General features: G+C 41.9%; 1 protein-coding gene across 2 annotated transcripts; it reads right to left on the reverse strand.

Annotated features, from left to right (window-relative positions):
* Positions 1-1238: 1238 nt before the first annotated feature.
* On the reverse strand, positions 1239-24995 carry LOC310949268 (GRAM domain-containing protein 4-like). 2 transcript variants are annotated; one of them, XR_014593273.1, is made up of 20 exons: positions 24812-24995; positions 20982-21232; positions 20037-20142; positions 19033-19153; positions 18263-18330; positions 17990-18122; positions 17872-17897; positions 16246-16337; positions 15917-16008; positions 15548-15596; positions 13938-14009; positions 12577-12620; positions 12171-12280; positions 10386-10540; positions 8684-8831; positions 7577-7670; positions 6299-6389; positions 6059-6127; positions 3787-4534; positions 1239-3634 (listed from the first exon to the last, which is right to left on the reverse strand). XR_014593273.1 is itself a non-coding variant. In XM_083916645.1 (19 exons), the coding sequence occupies exons 2-19, from the start codon at positions 21168-21170 to the stop codon at positions 4427-4429; spliced, it is 1767 nt and encodes a 588-aa protein (XP_083772771.1). In that variant the 5' UTR covers positions 21171-21232; positions 24812-24995; the 3' UTR covers positions 1239-4426. The 2 variants fall into 2 exon arrangements, 1 of the variants encoding a protein (XP_083772771.1); XM_083916645.1 differs by having other exon boundaries at positions 1239-4534.
* Between the last annotated feature and the right edge of the window lie 32 nt (positions 24996-25027).

A 25027-nucleotide genomic window follows, 5' to 3' on the forward strand; every position in this document is an offset into this window, starting at 1 on the left:
TACCATCTAGAGATGACCACATGTCTGTGGACCCCTAGTGGTCCTTCTTAGTATTGCAGCTAGGACAATTTTTGGTATACATATGTGCCCCCCAAAGCAATTTCAGTCAAAAGCAACTGGACTTGGTTATTTGTTAAGGAAGACGTTTCACCTCTCATCCAAGAGGCTTCATCAGTTCATGTACGCATCTGACCAGGCTGGGACTGGACCAGGACCAGGACCAGGGCCAGGACCAGGCTGGGACTGGACCAGGACCAGGACCAGGCTGGGACTGGACCTAGACAAATACCCAAGTCCAGTTGCTTTTGACTGAAGTTGCTTTGGGGATAACGACGACCTGGACAAATGAGAACATTCACAGGCTTATAAATATGTGCATTTATTGATTTCACTAAAATTGGACATGCCTTTTAAACGTTCTTGGCGCACACACACATTTGATATTAAGTAACTCCAACTCCATTCTCACGTCTCGAGTTGCTAATCAAACCAAGAACAATGCTCCCAACTGGGGAGAGGAAGTCTTGGTCCGGATATCAGCTGGAGACTTACTTCATCACACACACAGCCGATGAGTTTCCGAAATGGGGTCGTGTATAAATGGTTACCCTAGATTTGAAACAGTCTCACGAGATGGTTAAGTCTAGGACTTATGGATACGTTTAGTAATAGGTGTTTTTCGCAAATCAAGGGCTTACCATCTAGAGATGACTAGACATGTCTGTGGACCCCTAGTGGTGCTTCTGAGTATTGCAGATAGGAAGATTTTTGGTATAAATATGTGCATTTATTGATTTCACTAAAATCAGACATGCATTTTAAACGTTCTTGTCTCTTAAGGCATTGACTTCAGGTGCATAGGCAAACACACATTTGATATTAATTAACGACCAACTCCATTCTCACGTCTCAAGTTGTTAATCGGACCAAGAACAATGCTCCCAACTGGGAAGAGGAAGTCTTGGCCCGGATATCAGCTGGATGCACCAAAATATTAGGAACCAGGATTGGCCGGTAGTTCAAGAGCTTTGCCTTCCGGCTCAGCAGCACTTTTAAGATTTTTTTTAAAATCTAACTTAAAGACAATAATTAAAGAGAGACTATTGGTTCATACAATTTCAAACTTTCCCTCTGAAACCACAGAGGAAGAATTCTGACTCTCTACTGACACCAACAGGCTGAAGCCGGTACTGCACAGAAACAACAACAAAAGGAGACTTCTAGTGTTTGTCATTTGATTTTTACTTAAATAAAAAAAAATGTACATCACAATTTCATAACAGAAATAATTTCATTTACAAAAATTACACCGATTTGTACAATGACACCACTTTTATAAAACCGTTCGAGACACAAACAGACCGACGAGAGAAAAGGTCACGGGACGAGAGAAAAGGTCACGGGACGAGAGAGAGAGAGCTGACGGGACGAGAGCGAAACCTGAGAAACCACGAAACGAACCGAAGGAGGTGACAAAGCAAAAAGGGAATCAGGAAGCGCGTTCAACAAAGACGGTCGACTGAGGCAACGTGGCGTTAAACAACTGGCTTCCGTATTGCACAACTTAAATTTTGCATTAACAAAATTACAAAACTACAAAAATAAATTGGCAACAAATGATGTTAGCGAGGCTCGATCACACCGGTGAGAAGGATTCATCAAAACGGTGTAATCGATCAGACGTTCGTGTCATAAAAACAGTCATTTTACGAGTGTTTAATGTTCCCAGAGTCCAAGTTCCCCAGGTCTAGGGTTGGTAATCCGAACAATCTCTTTTGCAGAACAATGACGTTACACTCACACATTGTTGGAACAGGAAGGAGTCATGGCGAAGAGGAAGCAACGGTGCAAAGCGTGGCGTTAAAACGACATTATCACTAACAAGCTGAAAACCCCAAAAGATAGCTGCTCATTTCATCACCAGGGGTCTGCAACCCACGGCTCCTGGGCCCCACGCGGCTCATCAGCCCCTTTTCAGTAGCTCCCCTGTAGCTTTGCCAATAAATTATATAAACAACGTGTAAATAACGTGTTTTTTTTCCGCACAGTGGACGACGGAAATCTCAGTTGGATCGGATTTGAACGCTTTAATGATTCATTTGTGTGAAGAAATTTGTTCAGTTTCAATTTACGACGTATACGGCTCCTTATAGAGTAAAAAGAGAGGCTAAACTAGCTTTAGCCGATTAGCTTGGGTTAAAAAACATAAAAATAAAAGCAGGAGCTACTCGGATAGCAAAGCTAATTAGCCTCTTAGCTTATTAGCTATGAAAGAAACCTTAACGACAACTCAAATATATGGTTTTCAATGGTTTAGCTTTAGCGGATTAGCTTTAAGCTAGCAGAGAAGCAAACGTTAAAAATAAACTGGACAAAAAGTCAATATTTCTCGCCAGTTTGTGAGATTTCTATTTGTTTTTCGCGTCTCAGCGTACAAAGAAAGCTAAATCATAAGCTGAATTAACAATGAGGTGAAACGTCAGCAGTTAATGTTGTATCGGTGTTGCTAGCTTTAGCTTTTTAGCCTCAACAACAACAACAACAACAAAATAAGCTCCTCCGAGGTTAATTTTGTGGTTTACATTAAACATTCATGTATAATACAAACAGTCTTGTTCCACCACATAGAAAAAGCCGCGTGAATATGAACGGACTTAGCTGCTAAATACAATTCAGAGTCATATGACGACGTTTTTTACAATTCCCTGAAGACGTTAATGTAAATCAGTGAGTTTAGACGCGTTTTTCTGCTAATACGTTAAAAACAAGTCTCAAAAAACAGGTTTTTTTTACAGAAGTTGGTGGAAAATGTTGAGAAAAGTGTTTCGACACTCACTAATACATTGTGCGGTAAACGTTCTGGTGTAATATTTAATCAGTAAACGCTTCAGTAATGAAAGAATATAAAGTTTTACGTCGTTAACTGAATATTTAGATTATTTTTAAAATAACTATTTATCAGACAAAAAGGAAATTCTTCACTACTTTCTGGCTTTTTATTTTTATTTTAATCTTTTTAGACCAAATAATGAATTGAGAAAATGTCGGATTTATTAGACTGAAAATACTCGTTAATTATTTTAAAATCTTTAAAATTTTGATGTCAAAATTTAACATAACGTCTTTTTTTAACTAATTTAATAAGAAGAAATCATGTTATTCACGTTCTTTTCATCTGTTTTTGTCTCTTTAGCAACTTAAACGTACATATTAACATCTTTGTTTTGTCTGATCGACAGTTTTGAACTCAAATATATTTTGTTTTTTAAATTTTATGAAACAGAGAAAAGGAGAAAAAGCTGCAACCACAGAATTATTAAACTTCTTGATTCATGAGCGACTCAATTCATGATCATAATTGTTGTTATTGTTAAATCTTCTGAACTCTAACTCCGGACCGGCACGAACAAACTGTGGTATTCAAATCGAAAATGTAAAAAAATGCATCTTTTCGATCGTAAATCACTGATTTTTTTTACCAGAATGGAACAAATTTCACAATAAAAGCCCACCAAGTGAGGGAGGGACCCTTAGAAGGCTTTTAATGTGAAACAGGAAGTGATTCACTCATAATGTATGAGACCATTATTGGGAAATGTGCTTTATACTGACGTTATAGTTCAGGTAACCACATCTTCCTGAATGGTTTTACCCGGTTTCTAAGTGTTTATACTTGGGCGCTGACTTGATTTTTACTAAAACAGGAACACATTTCATAATAAAAGCCTACCAAGGGAGGGATTATGCCCTTGGAAGGCTTTTAATGTGAAACAGGAAGTGATTCACTGCAACTTTAACAGGTAACCCCACCTTCCTGAATGGTTTTACTCGGTTTCTAAGTGTTTATATTCAGGCGATGACTTGATTTTTACTAAAACAGGAAAAAGTTTCATAATAAAAGCCTACCAAGGAAGGGATTATGCCCTTAGAAAGGCTTTTAATGTGAAACAGGAAGTGATTCACCCCACCTTCCTAAATGGTTTTACCCGGTTTCTAAGTGTTTATACTCGGATGATGACTTAATTTTTACTAAAACAGGAAAAAGTTTCATAATAAAAGCCTACCAAGGGAGGGATTATGCCCTTGGAAGGCTTTTAATGTGAAACAGGAAGTGATTCATTGCAGCTTTAACAGGTAACCCCACCTTCCTGAATGGTTTTACTCGGTTTCTAAGTGTTTATATTCGGGCGACGACTTGATTTTTACTAAAACAGGAACAAATTTCAGAATAAAAGCCTACCAGTGTTCGGTTTTCTGCTGATTTGACGACTCTACGGTAGCACGAGAGCCGCTCAAACCGAAGTCCGTAGCGTTGTTTTAAAAGACATCGACGTGAAAACAGTGAAACCATTCCATCGTTTGTTTGTGTGTGTGTGTGTGCGTGTGTGTGTGTGTGTGTGACGGCAGCCATCTTGAGAAGGTATTACTATGTCTCTGGGTCATTGGCTGTAGCCATGGTAACAATCTTCATGTACTGAGAGGAGATGGCGTCGAAGGCCTCGTCTCTGTGGATCATGGCGCCGAACACCATCGGCTGCAACAGAACAGAAGGGAAGTAACTGGTTACACGTCGACTTTAATAATAATAATAATAATAATAATAATAATAATAATAATACGTTTTATTTACAGGAGCCTTTCTGAGCCCTCAAGGACACCGTACTTTTGTTAAACACAAACAAACGCACACTTTACTGCGTTTCAGAGGGAAATCTTGTTCTTTTGCTTCATTACGTTTATTTTACAGATGTTGTTTTGACTTATTTTGTAAATTTAATTCTCCGCACAGTCACACGGGTGTTTTTTTAATCATTGACGGATCAGAACTGCGTTTCCATCACGCTGTTCTGACGCTTTTCCACATACGTTTACTAATTATGACCTTATTTTACCTTTTTTCAACATATTATATTTTGACTTTTTATGACTTGTTTTTAATAATGTGCAATATTTTAAATGAGTTTTTATAATAAACTATATTATTATTTTTTTTAGGATTCAAGACTATAGCACGACTTTTTCCACAAACTATATTTTAACATTTTTATGAATTTTCTTTTACAACATATTATATTTTTGACTTTTTAATAAGTTTTTATAATAAAAAACTACACTTCGACCTTTTTATGACTGTTTTTATAACATATCAAACCTTTTTTACAACATACTATATTTGACCTTTAACAACATATTATTTTAACATTTTTATGGCTTGTTTTTAAATAACATACTTTATTTAGATTTTTTATAATAAACCGTATTTTTACTTTTTTAAGATTTAAGACTATAATATACAATTTTTTTCGACAAAATACTTTAATATTTTCATGACTTTTTTTAAACAACAGACTATATTTTACATATTTTTAACTTACTACATTTTGACTTTTTTCAACATTACATACTTTGAATTTTTAAAGAGTTTTTATACTAAACTATATTTTTTACTTTTTTAATAATAACACGACTTTTTTTCGACAAACTATATTTTAACATTTTTAACAGACTATACTTTCAACATATTATATTTGGCTTTTTCCTATTTTATAATAAACGATATTTTTTACTTTTTTAAGACTTAAAACTACAACATACGACTTTTTTCCGACAAAAAATATATTATATTATATATTTATTATATTATATTTTGACTTTTTTTGACTGTTTTTATGACATATCAAACATTTTTATGCCTTTTTTAATAACGTAATATATTTTGACTTTAATGAGTTTTTAAAATAACCCATATTTTGACTTTTTTAAGATTTAAGACTATAACATACGACAACAGACTATATTTATATATATATATTTTACCTTTTTTTTAACATAATATATTTGGACTGTTTTATAATAAACCATATTTTGACTTTTTTATGACTTTTAAATCACATTACATTAAATAACATCACCTTAATTTGATAAACTACATTTTTCTATTTTATAACAATATCTTCACTTTTGAAACTTGTTGAAAAATATGTAAATAAAGTTTGTCGAACACACTTGATCTTGACTTTTTTAACGTTTTGCGACGCAGCTCCGTCTCATCTCTCACCTTCTGCGTGGACGGCGTTGCTATGGAGATGCCCATCCCGGATCCAGGCAGAACAGACAGAACTTTGTACTGTGACGGAGAGAGAGAGACATTAAAATCAACCTTTATCGACATGAAGCAGCTTCAGTTTCTGCTGCAGAGGAAAGTTTAGGAGGCAGACGTAAAAAACAAGAGGACAGACGTATCAGGAACAAGTCTGTGGGGGTGCAGGGAGGACGCCGGGCGCCGGGCGCCGCGTACCTTCTGGATGTCGGTGATGTCGAGCAGTTTGATGACTTTGTTCCTCTTGGAGGATCCGGATCTGGAGCTGGAGCTCTCGAAACACAGATGACTGAGGAGACGAATGAGTCAGGGTTTAAAGAAGTGTGGAGACGGTCGACAGAGCGCCAACGGCAGCTCCGACTGAAGCCGCCACTAAACGCTACCTACGGATTACTCAGAACTTTCAATTTCTCTATTCGTCCATTTGTTTTATTGTTAATTTGCATTTGTTTGTTTTATTTTCTTTATCAATTTTTATTCATTTATTTTGTTTTATTTTTTTATTTTTTTCAGAATTTATTTTTTTCGCTTTCTTTTTTTATTTTTATTCATTAATGTTTTATTTTGTATTTATTTCCTTTGTTTTTTTGCATTTGTTGTTTTATTTTCTTATCAATTTTTATTCATTTTTTATTTATTTATTTCATTGTTATTTTGCATTTGTTTGTTTGCTTTCTCATCAATTTTTATTCGTTTATTTTGTTTTATTTCTTTTATTTTTTCGCTTTCTTTTTTATTTTTATTCATTAATGTTTTATTTTTTTATTTATTTCATTGTTGTTTTGCACTTGTTTTATTTTCTTATCAATTTTTATTCATTAATTTGTTTTATTTTTTTATTTACTTCCAAATTTCTATTTTCGCTTTCTTATCAATCTTTAGTCAATTATTTTATATTATTTTTTAATTTATTTCATTGTTATTTTGCAATTGTTTGTTTGCTTTCTCATCAATCTTTATCCATTTATTTTGTTTTATTTTTTATTTATTTCAGAATATTCGATGGTCGACTGTTGAACATCCTGAATGTTTTGTATTTACGTCATTAAATTTTTTTTAACGTTATAAAAAGAAGAAAAAAATCACATTTAACTATCGGCCAAAACAAAACAATGTTGCTACTATTAATCACAATTAATTAATTATAAAAGCCGCTTATTATTAGATTCATTTCCGTAAGCAAGAGTGTTTTGTTTGTTTTAAGGTAAAATAAGTTAAAATAATCCTTTTATCAGTCGCACAGTGGGGAAATATGCACTGTCAGCATTAAAGATTATAGCGTAAAGAACAAAAGAATCAATAAAAGATGCAAAATATAATAAATAAGTAACCAGTAAATCGTCAGGTTACCAATTAACAAGTAGCTAAACGATAAAAAAGTGTGTTAATTTAAAGAACATGAAGCCTGAGATTAATAAGCGTCTTCACCTCGGTTTGTAAAGTAAAAAACGAGCCGACAGGAAGTGAAGGACTTACTTCTCGGTGACGTAGAGGACGCCGTTGCGGATGTAGTCCGTGGGCGTCTTCCTGTCTCTGTTGATGAGGCAGCAGCGCCAGCCGTTCTCACACACTGAGGCGAGAACACGCGAGAGTCAGACCACAGTTTACGGCGCACGTTAGGTTTAAGTGCGTTTGATTTTTGACTCTTTTAACAACAAACGTGAATAAATAATTAAACTTTTCCCTTCAGAGTTTAAATCAGAACACTGTGAAGAGAAAGAAATAATTTAGACCTTCATGCGTGAAACTAAGGGTGGCACTCACACTGTCCATCTGCAACGTGCCCAAACACGTTTCACGGCTAAAGTCTGGTTCGTTTGACCAGTGTGAGTGCAACCGTACCACGTCTAGGAGCCATACGCTTGCCGTCCACGGCCCGTTTGGGAGAGGTGGGCTTTAGTAAAGCACGTTTGCACGTGTACGAGCACGAGCGTGCGCACGTGTACGAGCACGAGGCCTACGGCGGTTCTGAGGTCATTTCCTGTGCGCCTGTTGGGACATAGAAAAAAGAAGGAGGGACCATGCGCGGACATTTCAAACAATGGCGGTGAAAGGTTCACGTTGGTGTGATGCGGAGGTGGAGTGTTTACTGCAGATTTGGTCGATGAAAAGATTCAAAAACAGTCGACAAGACGCACAAAAACTCTGAGGTCTACGGAAAGATCTGGAAACAAAGCCACGCATCGCCATGACGTCATCAATGCGTGTGACGTGTTACGGCGTGATGACGTATAGGCAGCAAGAAGCATTCTCCGAGGCCCAGGTAGTGTGAGTACAAACGGGCCTGGAGGGGGGGGACAAGGACCCTAAAGCACGGGGCACGGGACGGAGGCACAGTGGGAGGGCGCTCTAAGTTAACCAGGAATATTCCCATTTAGATTTAAAGTCTCTTTTCCAGGGGAGTCCCGGCCGAGACGGCAGCACAAACGCACAAGTTTCACATTTTAAACCACAACAACACAAAACTAAACCTGATAAAACAACAAAATAAAACACGGTGTTGGTTCGAGGAACGTTCTTGACTCCAGTCCTGCATGAAAAGCGCCGTTTGATGACTAAAGTAAGACGCCGTCCGTCCCCCACCTGTCAGAGGGCGCTCACTCTCCGGGAGGCTGAAGACTTCGTGAAACGCTCCTCTCTTGGTGCTGTAGCAGCGTCCTCCGTCCTCGTCCCGGCTCACACCCAAAGGAGCCGCGGCGCCGACGCTGCCTCTGCCGCTCGACGCAACCACCTGGTGGGCAGAAGGGGGAGGGGCAGCGGAGGGGGGGGGGGGGGGGGGGGGGGTGTCAGTTAATCAGGAGCAGGTGAGGTTCAGTCTGAGTGAAGCTGCAGCCGCTCACCTGTCCAGGTGTCACAGTCACCGCTGTGAGAGACTTTAAACAAACTCTGAGACGACTTTTTATGACAAACTGTATTTTTTCTTTACTATTTATGACTTTTCAACAAACTATAAAAAAAACTCTCAAAATTATATTTACACTTTTTATGGCTTATTTTTCAACAAACTATTTTTACGACTTTTTAACGAACTACAAAAAACTAAATTTTTACTTTTTACGACCTTTTTTTCAACAAACTATTTTTAACTTTTTACGATTTTTTTCGACAAACCATATTTTTTACGTTTTTACGACTTTTATCAACTTTTTTTAGGAAAACTTAATTTTCCGCCTTTTTCGAGAAATTATTTTTTGACTTTTTACAAAAAAATATATTTTGACTTTTCAACAATCTGTATTTTTATTTTTACTTTTTACGATTTCTTTCAACAAACTGTATTTTTACTTTTTACAACTTTTATCAACTTTTTTAGGAAAACTTTTTATTTATTTTTTTCTACAAACTATATTAAGACTTTTTTAAACAAAGTTAAGTCCTTTTAGAAATTCTTTTCAACAAACTATATTTTCCCGACTTTTTTTGAAAAAACTATATTTTGACTTTCTACGATTTTTTTCAACAAACTGTATTTTTACTTTTTACAACTTTTTTTCGAATAATTATTTTTTTACTTTTTACGACTTGACAAACTTTTTTTCAATTTTTTAGACAAACTATATTTTGACTTTTTTACGACTTTTATCAACTTTTTTAGGAAAACTTTATTTTCCGTCTTTTTTTAAGAATTAAAATTTTGACTTTTACAACTTTTTTCCAGATATTTTTGTTTTACTTTTTACGACTTTTTTCAACAAATTCTATTTTGCTTTTTACAACTTTTTTTGTCGTCAAACTATATTTTTAATTTTCTGACTTTCTTCAACAAAAAACAAACTTTAACTAAACACCAGAATTCGGGGACGGACACAAAACTTTGGTCAATTTTAGTCAAACTCAAATTAACTTAAATAATTCGTACAAACACCTGAAAATGTCGGTTCACGATCCAAAACTCCCAGAAATGAAAAGTACGATGGGACTAAAGTTCGCCTGCAGGAGGCGCCAGAGGGAAGGTCGTTAAAGTCTAACAAGGGGGGACGAGACGTTCACTGACAATCTGACCAAAGGGTTTCAGGAAATCTAACAAACGGACTAATAATTATAACGTGATACGGAATCAGCGTAACTACGATACACACTACTGACGCTACGCTGCGACTGTAGATACAACACACATCGTACCTGTTCGCAGTCGGACAGCTGAGGGAGAAAGACAACAACAGAGAACTGAAACTAGGACCAGGAGACCCCCAAACTGGGACCAGTGAGAACCAGGACGTGTCTGAGCCGGTGGCTTCGGCCTGCGAGCTGTGATCTACGGGGTGTTTTCAGAGTTTGCACTGACCCGTCGGCTCAGCGTGGCGTTGCAGCGCTCCTTCAGCTGCAGGTCGGTGGGTAAGTTGGTCCAGATGATGTACGGGGTGTCGAAGCGCTGCCGCAGCTTGGGGCAGCTCTTGAAGATGAAGTCGATGACGAAGAACTTTATTCCTGCGTACACACCTGAGGAGCACGGAGACACATCGTACGTCTGAAAAGGTTCAAGCTGGACGATGTTTCCATGGTTACTTCATATCTGGATATATACATACGCATATAAAGCGCGGTGTCTGGTAATTCAATGAATAAATAGTCTGTTTGGAATAACCACATGGTAACGACGTGAAATAAGAAGTATTTTCTCATTTTATAAAAAACTTTAGTGTAAAAATGAACTTAACGTAAAACCTTTAAGTGTTTGGTGCGACTGTGTCTACGGATGATGTTTAGATCTTCTCTGACATCAGATTCGTGTTGTTTAAATAAACCTTTGAGCCTCCTCTGTACCTCAGGTCTCGCTGCCCGGCCATGTCTCTGTAGTGACAGCTAGTGTTTCTGTAGGTGTGAGTGTGTGTGTCTACGTCTCAGCGTGGCTGTGTGTGTGTGTGTGAATGTGTGTATGAACGTATACATGTCTCCGTGCATGACTGTGGGGGGGGTCTCTGTGGCGGTGCTCCCTGCGACCTTGGACTGGGATCTCTCCTGGTGTGGTTGGCCCCCCAAAGGTAGCTTCCTCTAGCCTCCTCTGTACCTCAGGTACCGTGTCTCTGTAGTGACAGCTAGTGTTTGTGTAGGTGTGAATGTGTGTATGAACGTATACACATGTGTGTGTGTCTCTGTGCGTGACTGTGGGAGGGTTGGGTTCTTGTAACTTTCTTCTCCTGATGTTTCTCTTTTTCTGTACATCTCTGTGAAGCACTGTGCGATACTTCTCTGTATGAAAAGCGCCGTATCAATAAAGTTTGATTTGATTTGATTTGATATGATTTGAAAAAAAGAGATATCTGTAAAATCTGTTAACTCTAATATGTCAACAAAATGAAACTAGCTTCAATGTTCACTTTTCTGGGAAATGTGTGCCGATTTAATTAGACAACGCCTAATTAAAGCCTAAAATGCATCTAAGGGCGCACTCACACTGTCCCTCCGTACCGTGCCCAAACAGGTTTCACGGCTAAAGTCTAGTTCCTTTGACCAGTGTGAGTGCAACCGTACCGCGCTAGGAGTACCGGCCCGTTTGGGAGAGGTGGGCTTTAGTAAAGCACATTTGCACGTGTCGGTGAAAGGTTGACGTTGGTGTGATGCGGAGGTGGAGTGTTTACTGCAGATTTGGTCGATGAAAAGATTCAAAAACAGTCGACAAGACGCACAAAAACTCTGAGGTCTACGGAAAGATCTGGAAACAAAGCCACGCATCGCCATGACGTCATCAATGCGTGTGACGTGTTACGGCGTGATGACGTATAGGCAGCAAGAAGCATTCTCCGAGGCCCAGGTAGTGTGAGTACAAACGGGCCTGGAGGGGGGACAAGGACCCTTAAGCACGGGGCACGGGACGGAGTGGACAGTGGGAGTGCGCCCTAAAGTGCTTTCCCTTAGTGCACACTGTGGTCAAAACTCCCGTTCTTCTTAAATAATAATAATTTTAACACCTTTGATATAAAGTACTTTTCAAAACCAGTTAAAACGCAACAGGAAGTGAGTTTGTTACATTATTCATCAAGGACTGTGTGTGATTTGTGTTAAGTTTTATGTTGGAGGTTATGTGTGTGTGTGTGTGTGTGTGTGTGTGTGTGTGTGTGTGTGTGTGTACCTATAATGAATCCCAGCAGTTTGAACGGCAGCAGGCAGGAGGAGATGAAGGCGACCCACAGGCCAACGTACAGCTTCTGAGTCAACTCTGGCTGAACCCACATGAACAGACTGCACACACACACCGCACACACACACACACACACACACACACACACACACACACACACACACACACACACACACACACACACACACACACACACACACACACACACACACACACACACACACACACACACACACACACACACACACACACACACACACACACACACACACACACACACACACACACACACACACACACACACACACACACACACACACACACACACACTTAAAGACCTGTGCACGGACCAAGACTTCCCTCTAACCTGTAACAAAGCGTGTGCAGACAAACTCACTTCTTGATCTTCTCCAGGATGTTCGCCATCTTCCCAAACAGATTCTGAGGACAAGACAAAAACACAGTTCACATCCAAACCGTCCAGACTGAAATAACAAATCATCATCCATTCATCTTTAACCGCTCGTTTTGCTCCCTGACGCAAACTGGAAGCGTTTGTGTAACGTATTTTCCGCACTATAAGGCGCACCACATTATAAGGCGCATAGAACAGACGCTACAGTCGAGGCGGGGGTTACGTTCTGCATCCATTAGATGGAGCTGCGCTAAAGGGAACGTCAACAAAACAGTCAGGGGAGGTCGTCTTGTTGCTTCCTCCACTTCGGCACCATTGATTGGTTCATGTTCAACTCTCTGGCTGCTGCTCTATTCCCGTGTTCTACTGCGTGACTAATGGCCTTGAGTTGAAACTCAGCACCGTTTCCAGATTTCACTAATTCATTATTTCTGATTGGGGGCTACACGGTGGTGTAGGGGTCAGCACTGTGGCCTCACAGTGAGAGGGTTCCTGGTTTGAATCCCGGCTGGGGCCCTTCTATGTGGAGTTTGCATGTTGTCCCTGTGTCTGCGTGGGTTTCCTCCGGGTTCTCCGGTTTCCTCCCACAGTCCAAAGACGTGCAGGTGTTCGGTTCATTGATGACTCTAAATCACCCGTAGGTGTGAATGGTTGTCTGTCTCTGTTCGTCTCTATGTGTCCTGTGATAGACTGGCGTCCTGTCCAGGGTGGACCCCGCCTCACGCCCGAAGTCAGCTGGGAACCGGGATAAGCGGTTGAAGATGAATGATTATTTCTGATTGAGTTATGAAACATTATGACGTCACAGTAAATGGTAAATTACCTTGTACTTGCACTTGCAACCTTTCTAGTCTTCTGACTACTCAAGGCGCTTCCACAGTGTTTGTCACATTCACACTGATGGCAGTGAACATCTACAGACCATCTAATCTGACCATTCACACACATTCACACACCTATGCGCAGCACGGGGAGCTTCAGGGTTCAGTGTCTTGCCCAAGGACATTTCGACATGTGGACCAGGGGAGCGGTGGATCGAACCACCGATCTCTCGAATGGAGGACGACCCACTCTTCCATGAGCCACAGCCGCCCCAGTGTAGTTGACCTTCTGGGTAAAAAAGGTCGACCTCACACTTGTATCATCCTCTACATCTGTGTGAACATTTGTCATAATCGGCACAGGAATTATTACGTTACGGACACAAAACGCGTGCTGTGACCTTTAAGATCCAATCAGCTCTTAGGCGTTTGTGCCACGTTTAAAGAAATTCCCGCGCTAGGCGTTCCATCACGGGAGGCCGCGGCGTGGCGCCTCCGACTTCTTCCCCCGTCACGTCTCACCTGAGCTCTCTGAGCGACGTCCAGAACCAGCTGGAACTTCTCCGACACCGTCAGATCTTCTTTGGGAGGCTCCTGGAAAACGACAGGAGACGATCAAAAGACGCGTGAACACCATCGAGAAGCTTTCGAAGCAGCAACACTACCGCGTAAAAAAAGACTCTATTACGAGAACAAGCTGCGTTAAAAACACTCCTCGAGTAAAAGAACAAAAGCATTCACAGAAAACTGCATAAAAAGTGAAAGTAAAGTGCTGGAAGCAGAGTTTTGGATGCGTTTCGATTAAAACATGAGCAGCATTTCGATGCGGAGCTGATTCTAACGGCTTCTATTATTTGGTAGTTTAATCAGTAATAAAACATCGCATTTTATAAAGTGAACATGTATTTTAAATGCACATTTTTAAAGCTAATGCACACCTACACTTACGTCGCCTCATCTTAAGAGAGTATGGGGAAGTTAACTGTGTTTGGGCGACCTCATCAGAGCATTTCATTGGCAGTATAACGAGGAAATATACGTGTAGAACAAATGTAGTGGGGTGAAAAGTGTAGGTGTAAAGTTGCAGGACAGAGAGTAAAGTACCTACGTGATGTGTACATGTTAATTTTTCCATCACTGCCGTCATGAGCGCCTCATATTAAAGTAGCACAATCTGTGATTACAGTTTTAAATGTTAATTAAATCAAAATTCAGTCATCAGTACGATCATTTTCAGTCCTTCCTCCATTTTAAAAGTACATGTCCAGCAGGGGGAGCTGTTCACCCGTCCAGGTAGTTCATTACTTATTATTTTACTTATTATTATTTAATGCTTAAATGGAGCCTATTGTTAATATTTTACCGTACACTACCGGCATATGATGGTTATACGTTCTGTCCACTAGAGGGCAGTTTAACGTTACCTTTGAAATCACCAACATGTAAAAGGTAACGCTCATTCTTGCCTTCTTACGGCGCACTCACACTGTCCATCCGTACCGTGCCCAAGCACGTTTAACGAGTAAAGTCTGGTTCCTTTGACCAGTGTGAGTGCAACCGTACCGTGCCCAGGTGCGGCATGCTTGCCGTCCACGGCCCGTTTGGGAGAGGTGGGCTTTAGTAAAGCACGTTTGCACGTGTACGAGCACGAGCGTGCACACATGTACGAGCACGAGGCCTACAAAGGTTCTGAGGTCATTTCCTGTGCGCACATAGAAACAAGGACGGACCATGCGCGGACATTTAACAACAACAACAATGGCGGCGAAAGGTTCACGTTGGTGTGATGCGGAGGTGGAGTGTTTACTGCAGATTTGGTCGATGAAAAGATTCAAAAACAGTCGACAAGACGCACAAAAACTCAGAGGTCTACGGAAAGATCTGGAAACAAAGCCACGCATCGCCATGACGTCATCAATGCGTGTGACGTGTTACGGCGTGATGACGTATAGGCAGCAAGAAGCATTCTCCGAGGCCCAGGTAGTGTGAGTACAAACGGGCCTGGAGGGGGGGACAAGGACCCTAAAGCACGGGGCGCGGGACGGAGGCACAGTGGGAGTGCGCCCTTAAGCTGCGGTTCCTCGGACACACAAACACAAACACAAACACAGGTGTGAGGAGAGGTTTCTCACCACGGGCTCAGAGACTTCAGGGACGATGCTCCACTGGATCCTCCAGCCTCTGAGAGCAGTGCATCATGGGAACACAGAGGAAGATATGAGATTATGTAATTATTTCAAAGAGTTTAGTGTTTAAACGATGAAATATTAATCAAACTACTGTTGGTTTATTCATATTTATCTCACTTTTATCTGTTTTTTACAAATTAACTTCTCTTTTCCTGTCAAAAGTCAAAATGTTTGCATAAGATAAAGGTCTGTGAGATTCACTGACACAGAGAAATGAATCCGCGCTGAACCTGTTTTACGTTTGGGATTCTGGCCGTGTGATTGGCCGACAGAGAGAGGGGGGGGGGGGGGGGTCGGGGGGGGTGCACTGACCTGGCGATGAGGAAATTCAAAGAGAGGCGGAGGATGGCGAGGAACAGGAACATGGGGATGGTCCAGCCGTGCCACGCTCCGTACATGTAGACCTGTGTGAGAGAGAGAGAGAGAGAGAGAGAGAGAGAGAGAGAGAGACACACACACACACACACACGCACGCACGCACGCACACACACACACACACACACGCACGCACGCACGCACGCACACGCACACGCACACACACACACGTTGTGATGAAGAATCATAAACTAAATGTTTTATTGTTTCTTCATCACGTTTTTTGTTCCGTCATCAGAAAAACGCCCGGCTGCGCGTGGACTCACGATGAAGGCGATGGCCGACGTGTAGACGGAGTACCAGCTGGATAAGGCAGTAAGGTTTCTCTTGAAGTTGGTCACAGGTTTCAATCCTCGCTCTGGAACAAAATAAGAGAATTTATCACCACGGAGAAACTTTCCTTAAAGTAGAAGTGCGGCCAAAATGGACCACATGTTGTTTTTCGGCATTAAAATCCATCGAATAAGCCGTGGAGGCAGTTTGTTTTGTTGGTCATCCATGAACAGACACTGATTAGCTCGAGGCGGTGCACTGAACGCATCCAAAACGGCTTTTTTAACCACTTAGAGCGCACTCCCACTGTGCGTCCATCCCGTGCCCCGTGCTTTAGGGTCCTTGTCCCCCCCTCCAGGCCCGTTTGTACTCACACTACCTGGGCCTCGGAGAATGCTTCTTGCTGCCTATACGTCATCACGCCGTAACACGTCACACGCATTGATGACGTCATGGCGATGCGTGGCTTTGTTTCCAGATCTTTCCGTAGACCTCAGAGTTTTTGTGCGTCTTGTCGACTGTTTGTGAATCTTTTCATCGACCAAATCTGCAGTAAACACTCCACCTCCGCATCACACCAACGTGAACCTTTCACCGCCATTGTTTTAAATGTCCGCGCATGGTCCCTCCTTCTTTTTTCTACGTCCCAACAGGCGCACAGGAAATGACCTCAGAGCCACCGTAGGCCTCGTGCTCGTACACGTGCGCACGCTCGTGCTCGTACATGTGCAAACGTGCTTTACAAAAGTCCACCTCTCCCAAACGGGCCGTGGACGGCAAGCGTGTCGCTGCTAGACGTGGTACTGTTGCACTCACACTGGTCAAAGGAACCAGACTTTAGCCGTGGAACCTGTTCGGGCACAGTACGGAGGCACAGTAGGAGTGCGCCCTGATACTTCTGAAATAACACCAAACCTCTGCAGCAGCATGAGAAGGGAAGATTTAGCCGGTGAACCCGGAGTCGACAGCGACGAACGGTAACGTTTGGATTATTTTCAGAGATATTTAAAGAACGGTAGAAAAACTTACAGCCACTTGTGTTTAAATGTGCTAATAAGACGTGATAATATCTGCACATTTCCCATTTCCAAGAACAGAAATGTGAACACTGACATATTAGAGTTAAAGGATTTTACAGATCTCTCTTTTTATCAGAAAACACTGTAGAAGAATCACATTTTCCTCCATGTTTTTAGGAATAAAGTGTTGTATAAACGAAACAAAGATACAAATAAAACTGGAAAGTTTTGTGTCTGTAAGAGCTGCGGCCTCAGAGTTTGACGTTCTTTAGAGATACATTAATTAAAATGTGTACATTTTGCAAGATACTGCAGATGAATAGGCTGAAAATAACCAACTTTATGTATTACAAGTTTTCTAAAAAAGCTATGGATGCTGAACGCTGCATCGCATCGCTCTTATCGCTCAGAACGCGTCGCCCGTAGCGACAACGCGTGTCATCGCGTCATCTACATTGATTTTGAACGGCAGCTTGACCCTTTCATCGCCTCTATTGCTTTTGGTGTGAATGCACGGTAAGACCTTTATTATAAAGCACTTAATAAAATAGTACGATGAAGTCAAATCAATACAAAGTGAGTAGGTGTAGTGATACTCACTGAGCCGTCTCATGTTCTCAGTCAACCTGTGGATCAGAAACCAGATCTTAATTCTCGATTTAAGGCAAAAACAAAACACGGTGCGTCACGATCTCCAGCTGCGGTCCGTCCTCCTCACCTCTTGGCACTCAGCGGCTCCTCCGTCTCCACCGTCTGCTCCTCCGGCTGGAAGCGGAAGTCCTCGATATAAACGCCGAAACGCTCATAAAGCCACTTCAGGAAGCTGTTGGACAAAGTGTCCTTCTGTTTGTCTGAGAGCAGGGAAGACCAATATGCGTTAACAGTTTTTAACGCTTTGATTCAAGTGCACGCGTCGGGCTTTGCACCAGACGCTGTCCTTTACGTTTGAATATCCACAGAGAGTTTGTGTTCAGGTGAACCTGAAGCTCACCTGTACTGCTGACTGCAGGTGGAGGAGGGGGCGGGGCTCTGGGTGTCTGAGAAGGGGAGTCTTCGGGTCTGTGAGGAGACAGAAAAGACTGTGAAGCTGCAGGAAAAAGCTGCTGTTTCCTTCAAACACATCTATCATGAGGGCGCACTCCCACTGTCCATCCGTACCGTGCCCAAACAGGTTTCATGGGTAAAGTCTGGTTCCTTTGACCAGTGTGAGTGCAACAGTACCGCGGCTAGGAGCGGCACGCTTGCCGTCCACGGCCCGTTTGGGAGAGGTGGGCTTTAGTAAAGCACGTTTGCACATGTACGAGCACGAGCGTACGAAAGTGTACGAGCACGAGGCCTACGGTGGTTCTGAGGTCATTTCCTGTGCGCCTGTTGGGACGTAGAAAAAAGAAGGAGGGACCATGCGCGGACATTTAAAACAATGGCGGTGAAAGGTTCACGTTGGTGTGATGCGGAGGTGGAGTGTTTACTGCAGATTTGGTCGATGAAAAGATTCAAAAACAGTCGACAAGACGCACAAAAACTCAGAGGTCTACGGAAAGATCTGGAAACAAAGCCACGCATCGCCATGACGTCATCAATGCGTGTGACGTGTTGCGGCGGGATGACGTATAGGCAGCAAGAAGCATTCTCCGAGGCCCAGGTAGTGTGAGTACAAACGGGCCTGGAGGGGGGGACAAGGACCCTAAAGCACGGGGCACGGGACGGAGGCACAGTGGGAGTGCGCCCTCATATAGGGTTGGTTTTCTTTTGAATAGCCACCTCGGTTTGAGGACTTCGTTGATCTTCTGCTCCAGCTCCATGCACCTGCTGCGCTCTCGCTCCAGCTCCTGCCTCAGTGAATCCACGCTGGACTCCTCTTTAAGTTTCCTCAGCTCCTCCTCTGAAACAGACGATGACGGAGACAAACTGAGTTCCTCTAAACAGCACTACAGGTGCACAAAACACACGCGCATGATGCCGGAAATGGAAACAGTTAAACAGTAAACAGTTTGTTGCAAATAGAACAAGTTAATAGTTGTAGTCTGTGCAACCGTACTGCACCTTCGAGCGGCACGCTTGCCGGCCAGGGCCCGTTTGGGAGAGGTGAGCTTATTACATAAAATAAAATATGTATAAAGCAATATAATGTATAAGCCTACATATAAACACATCTATATTCATATATATAACCGTAAAGAAACATATTGTAGCGGGGCGGCAGCCGGTCACTGGCAGCCCCCTCGCTCTAACATCTCTCCTTAATTGCATGTATATAGGTCCTGTTTGTGCATGTGTGTGTATTTCGGGCCTGTGTGTGTGTGTAACATGATTAATAGTAAGAGTGAAAAATTTTTATTTCCCCGTTGCGGGATGAATAAAGTGATTCTTCTAGCCCATATTTATACACAAAGCACCTTTTTGTTTGTTTATTTGTCTGTTTTTAAAGCTCTTCCTCGTCCTTGTGTCTTTTTTTAAACTGGACCATGTTTGGACATTTCTTCCTGCCACAGATTTAAATAGATAGAAACACACACACACACACACACACACACACACACACACACACACACACACACACACACACACACACACACACACACACACACACACACACACACACACACACACACACACACACACACACACACACACACACACACACACACACACACACACACACACACACACACACACACACACACACACACACACACACACACACACACACACACACACACACACACACACACACACACACACACACACACACTTTATATACTCACGTAAAAAGTGTTTTTCTAACAAGGCGATCTCTAGGTGACCTTTGACCTCGTTGAGATCCGTCCTCGAGTCGTCTTGGAGAGCTGCAGAGAAAGATCCTGAACAAGCCTGAGAAGAAATAATAAAGACGATTCATCATTCATTCATTCATCTTCAACCTCTTGTCCCTGGGGTCGGGGTCGCAGGGGGCTGGAGCCGATCCCAGCTGACATCGGGTGTGAGGCGGGGTCCACCCTGGACAGGACGCCAGTCTATCACAGGACACATAGAGACGAACAGAGACAGACAACCATTCACACCTACGGGTGATTTAGAGTCATCAATGAACCCAACACCTGCACGTCTTTGGACTGTGGGAGGAAACCGGAGAACCCGGAGAAAACCCACGCAGACACGGGGACAACATGCAAACTCCACACAGAAGGGCCCCAGCAGGGATTCGAACCAGGAACCCTCTCGCTGTGAGGCCAGAAAATTAGGCGATGACAGTTCTGATCTCATTAATCAAGTAAATGATGCTTTTGGTCTCGTCAGTGTGAAGAGTTTCTGTTTTTTTGTGAGGTCGAGAACCCGTCCCGCCTCTGGGGTCGGGTTGTCCGGGGATGAGATACCTGGAACCTTCTCGCTGTGAGGTGACAGTGCTAACCACTACACCACCGTGTCGCCTTCAACGGTACAATACAGATGTTTTTCTTTTGACGTGGGGTACCACAGGGCTCGATTCTGGGTCCTCCTCTATTCACACTCTGCAACACGTTTAACCTTTACTGAACCGCGTAAACTCGTGTTTTTACTTCTACGTTTCTTTATAAAGGAGAAGAAGAGAAGAAGAGGCAACCACGTCTGAGGATTTTAAACCCGGTGTCTAAATAAGAAACCCGTTTTCTTCATCCTGGTCTCCTAATTTAAACTCCTGGTTGTCGGATTACCCAGGCGTGTTTGCGTACCTGAGCGTCACTCTGCTGCTCGCCCTCCGCCTCCCTCAGCTCCTCCTGCTGCTCTCGGACGGAGCCGCGAGGTTTGATCACGACCTCCTCGGCACATTCTGTGTCGGACGTGTTGGGAGAATCGGCCAGATCCGGGAACTCGTCCCGTCTCGACCCGCGGAACCGGATCCTTTCCAGGTGCTTCCGCATGGTGGGGGGGCGCCGTGGAGCCGGGTTCTACCTGAACATGGCAGCCGGCGGTGCTGCGGAGACTGGAAGAAGAGGAGACACTGAGAAATTACCCACAAGACCTTCAATTAACTGATAACTGGCGTGTGTTTCCACGGGGAGCGTCAGATTCTGTCTCTGAGGATGGCAATGCTGGGATTTTTGCCCCGTTTGCTCATGGAGGAATTGTTGTTCTCTGTAAATCTTAAATACGTCGTAAATTTGGTCTAGACCTGCTCGACATGTATAATCTATATTCCTGTTAATTCCCATAAATTCACGTTAATTCCAATAAATTCACGTTAATTCCAATAAATTCCTGTTAATTCCAATAAATTCAAGTTTAATTCCAATAAATTCCACTTAATTCCAATAAATTCACATTTAATTTCAATAAATTCACGTTAATTCCAATAAATTCGAGTTTAATTCCAATAAATTCAAGTTTAATTCCAAAATATTCCTGTTAATTCCCATACATTCACATCAATTCCCATAAATTCACATTAATTCCAATAAATTCGAGTTTAATTCCAATAAATTCAAGTTTTATTACCATAAATTCAAGTTTAACTCCAATAAATTCGAGTTTAATTCCAATAAATTCGAGTTTAATTGCAATAAATTCGAGTTTAAAGCCAATAAATAATTGTAAAACACGATTATTTAATCTAGTTTTCATCTCATCGGTGGTTCAGTTGTTTCCGTCTGGACCAAAGCACTGAACAAACCAACCCATCCGAGCATCGCGCTGTTCCAACATTTGAGTTTGCACGACATTTTCACATTTTCACATTCTTGAAATAATCTGAATATTAATTTGAACTCAGGTGAACACAATAAACCTCAGTTTCAACAAAGGAGACAGAAACTAACAAACAAACTTCTGCTTCCCGTGGATCTCGTCACTGACCTGAACGCGAGGCTTCCTCACCACTGACTGAAGCTTTACTGTTTACGGAGGGAGAGTCGACGCTCGCCACGTCAGCCCGCCCCCGTAAACACTCGCACAAACAGCTCAAGCCGCCAATCGGACGCTCCCGTCATCAAACTGTTTGTTCAGGGAGGAGGAAGTGTTTCATTGTCCCCCCTCTTCATCAAACAAACACAAAAACATGACTGTAGGAGTCTTTATGCTAAGCTAAGCTAAGCTAAGCTAACTGCACGGTTCTCGCACCTTTTCCAAAGTCAAATCCAAGCACTTTTCAAGCATCTCAAGGTGCATTTTCATGTTTTCCAGCACCTCACAGCCGTGGTTAACTACATATTCTTATACAGAACAATAATCACTATGCAGTAAACGTATTATTGCACTTGTTCATCACATTAAATGAGATGTTATTGTGCTATAAACAACCAACGTGATGTTTTAAGACAGTTTTCTACAGAATGACGACAAATGAAAGGAAACTAACTCCACAGAAATATAATCAGCAATTATTCTGATCATCTGAGACTCAGCAAAGGATTTTTTTCATGCAAAAATGTCAGAAAATGTTGTTTTCAATCGCTCAGATATGCAAATCTTCCATCCTCTGTGTTAAATCATACATGCCATCATCATATGACGTGAATTTCAAGCACTTTATTCAAAATCCAAGCACTTTTCAATCATTTCAAGGTGCATTTTTCATGTTTCCCAGCCCCTTAAAGCTGTGGAAAACTGAAGATTTGTATTCAGAACAATCCTTAGTCGTCAGTAAACTTACTATAGCACTTGTTCATCACATTAAATTAGATGTTATTGTCCTGTAAACAACCAACGTGATGTTTTAAGACAGTTTTCTACAGAAGGACGACAAATAAAAGGAAAACTAACTCCACAGAAATATAATCAGCAACTATTCTGATCATCTGAGACTCAGCAAAAGTTATTTTTCATGCAACAATGTCAGAAAATGCTGTTTTCAGTCGCTCAAATATGCAAAATCTTCTTTTCTCTGAGTTCCATCGTATACGACAACGATAACGGTTCAAGCTCTTTTATTCAAAATTCAAAATACTTTATTGAAATCTTGAAAACGCACTAAAGTGCAAGGATTTTCAAGGATTTCCAGCACCTGTTTGAACCCTGTAACCACTGCTGCGGGTGTGTAGCCTGTGGCGTGTTTAGTCTGAGCATCACTGAGTCGTCCGACTGGTTCTAATGGTTATTGTCGGATAACGTGTCTGCACGACTCCAACACTGTAAACGTACACAAACGTCACGTCAGAGTCGGAGAAAACAGACTTATTAAAGTTAATTTCTATGAAAAAGACGCAGAATTAATGAGTCTGACCTAAAAACTCAAAATGCATCAGAATAAGAAGAGAAATGACGCTGACGGACCTGCATCTGTAAACAAAGTGCATGTTTTGTAATGAGAAACGTGCAGCAGAGGTTATGAGGCTAAAGATAGTGTGAAGTCTGCAGAGACAGAAATAAATACATGCAGGAATAAAAGAAATCTGGAATAAATAAATACATGAATGAAAAGATAAATGCTGACAAAATGCTAAAAGAAATAGAAACAGGAATAAATGTGCTTCAGTAATACAATAATAAATACATTCCTGCATGAATAAACAAATTAATGTATAAATACAATAATAAATACATTTATAGATTAATGTCTAAATAAAAGAATAATTAAATGCATTTATAAATAGATAATAAACAAATAAAAGAATAAATAAATACATAAATTAATAGATAAATTAATAGATAAATGCTGACAAAATGCTTTAAAAATACATGAATTACTGTATTTAATAAATAAAAGAATAAATAAATAGATAATAAACAAATAAATGCATATAGTGTTTAGTCCTCCACAGTTCTCTAAGTAACAGAATATAATTAGATATTTTCCTGTTCAACACCTGAACCTGGTGACAGCCAATCAGCTGCTGCTTTACCTGGTGACAGCCAATCAGCTGCTGCTTTACCTGGAGACAACCAATCAGCTGCTGCTTTACCTGGAGACAGCCAATCAGCTGCTGTTTTACCTGGAGACAACCAATCAGCTGCTGCTTTACCTGGAGACAGCCAATCAGCTGCTGCTTTACCTGGAGACAGCCAATCAGCTGCTGCTTTACCTGGTGACAGCCAATCAGCTGCTGCTTTACCTGGAGACAGCCAATCAGCTGCCGCTTTACCTGGTGACAGCCAATCAGCTGCTGGTTTACCTGGAGACAGCCAATCAGCTGCTGCTTTACCTGGAGACAGCCAATCAGCTGCTGCTTTACCTGGAGACAGCCAATCAGCTGCTGCTTTACCTGGAGACAGCCAATCAGCTGGTGCTCTACCTGGAGACAGCCAATCAGCTGCTGCTTTACCTGGAGACAGCCAATCAGCTGCTGCTTTACCTGGTGACAGCCAATCAGCTGCTGCTTTACCTGGTGACAGCCAATCAGCTGCTGCTTTACCTGGTGACAGCCAATCAGCTGCTGCTTTACCTGGAGACAGCCAATCAGCTGCTGTTTTACCTGTAGGACCTTCAAACAGGCGCAACAGGATCCGTACCCGGGTCCGCGTGCTCCAGGTCGGACACACCCGGACCCCCTCAGGTCAGAGACTACAGAAGGGTGAGGAAGGGGGTGAGGAGTGAGGTAAGAGAGTGAACAGAGGAAGGTTTTCTCACCGGGAACAGAAGCTGAAGCAAACTTTCCTGTCTTCTCTCTACAGAAACCCGCTCAGAACCGGGTCAAAACCAGTCCGAACCGGACCAGGCTCCTCTCAGACCCGCTCCAGGACCCCCTCCCTCCTCTGTCCTCAACAGTTAGTCCGGGTGAGGAGGTTTTTGGGGCTAAAAACACCCGGACCGCGTCCCTGAACCTGAACACAATAATCACTGCTG

This window comes from Echiichthys vipera, assembly GCF_963691815.1.
Source record: "Echiichthys vipera genome assembly, chromosome: 7".
Classification (NCBI taxonomy): domain Eukaryota; kingdom Metazoa; phylum Chordata; class Actinopteri; order Perciformes; family Trachinidae; genus Echiichthys; species Echiichthys vipera.

Bases quoted from the DNA above. Each gene is read 5' to 3' on its own strand.
- LOC310949268 (XM_083916645.1), bottom strand. From the start codon at position 21,170: ATGCGGAAGCACCTGGAAAGGATCCGGTTCCGCGGGTCGAGACGGGAC. The intron at 18,331-19,032 runs GTGGCTATTCAA...GTCTCCTCACAG, and splicing joins AACGAAGTCCTCAAACCGAG to ACCCGAAGACTCCCCTTCTC. The intron at 10,541-12,170 runs GTACACACACAC...CGTGCTCCTCAG, and splicing joins ACTGCTGGGATTCATTATAG to GTGTGTACGCAGGAATAAAG.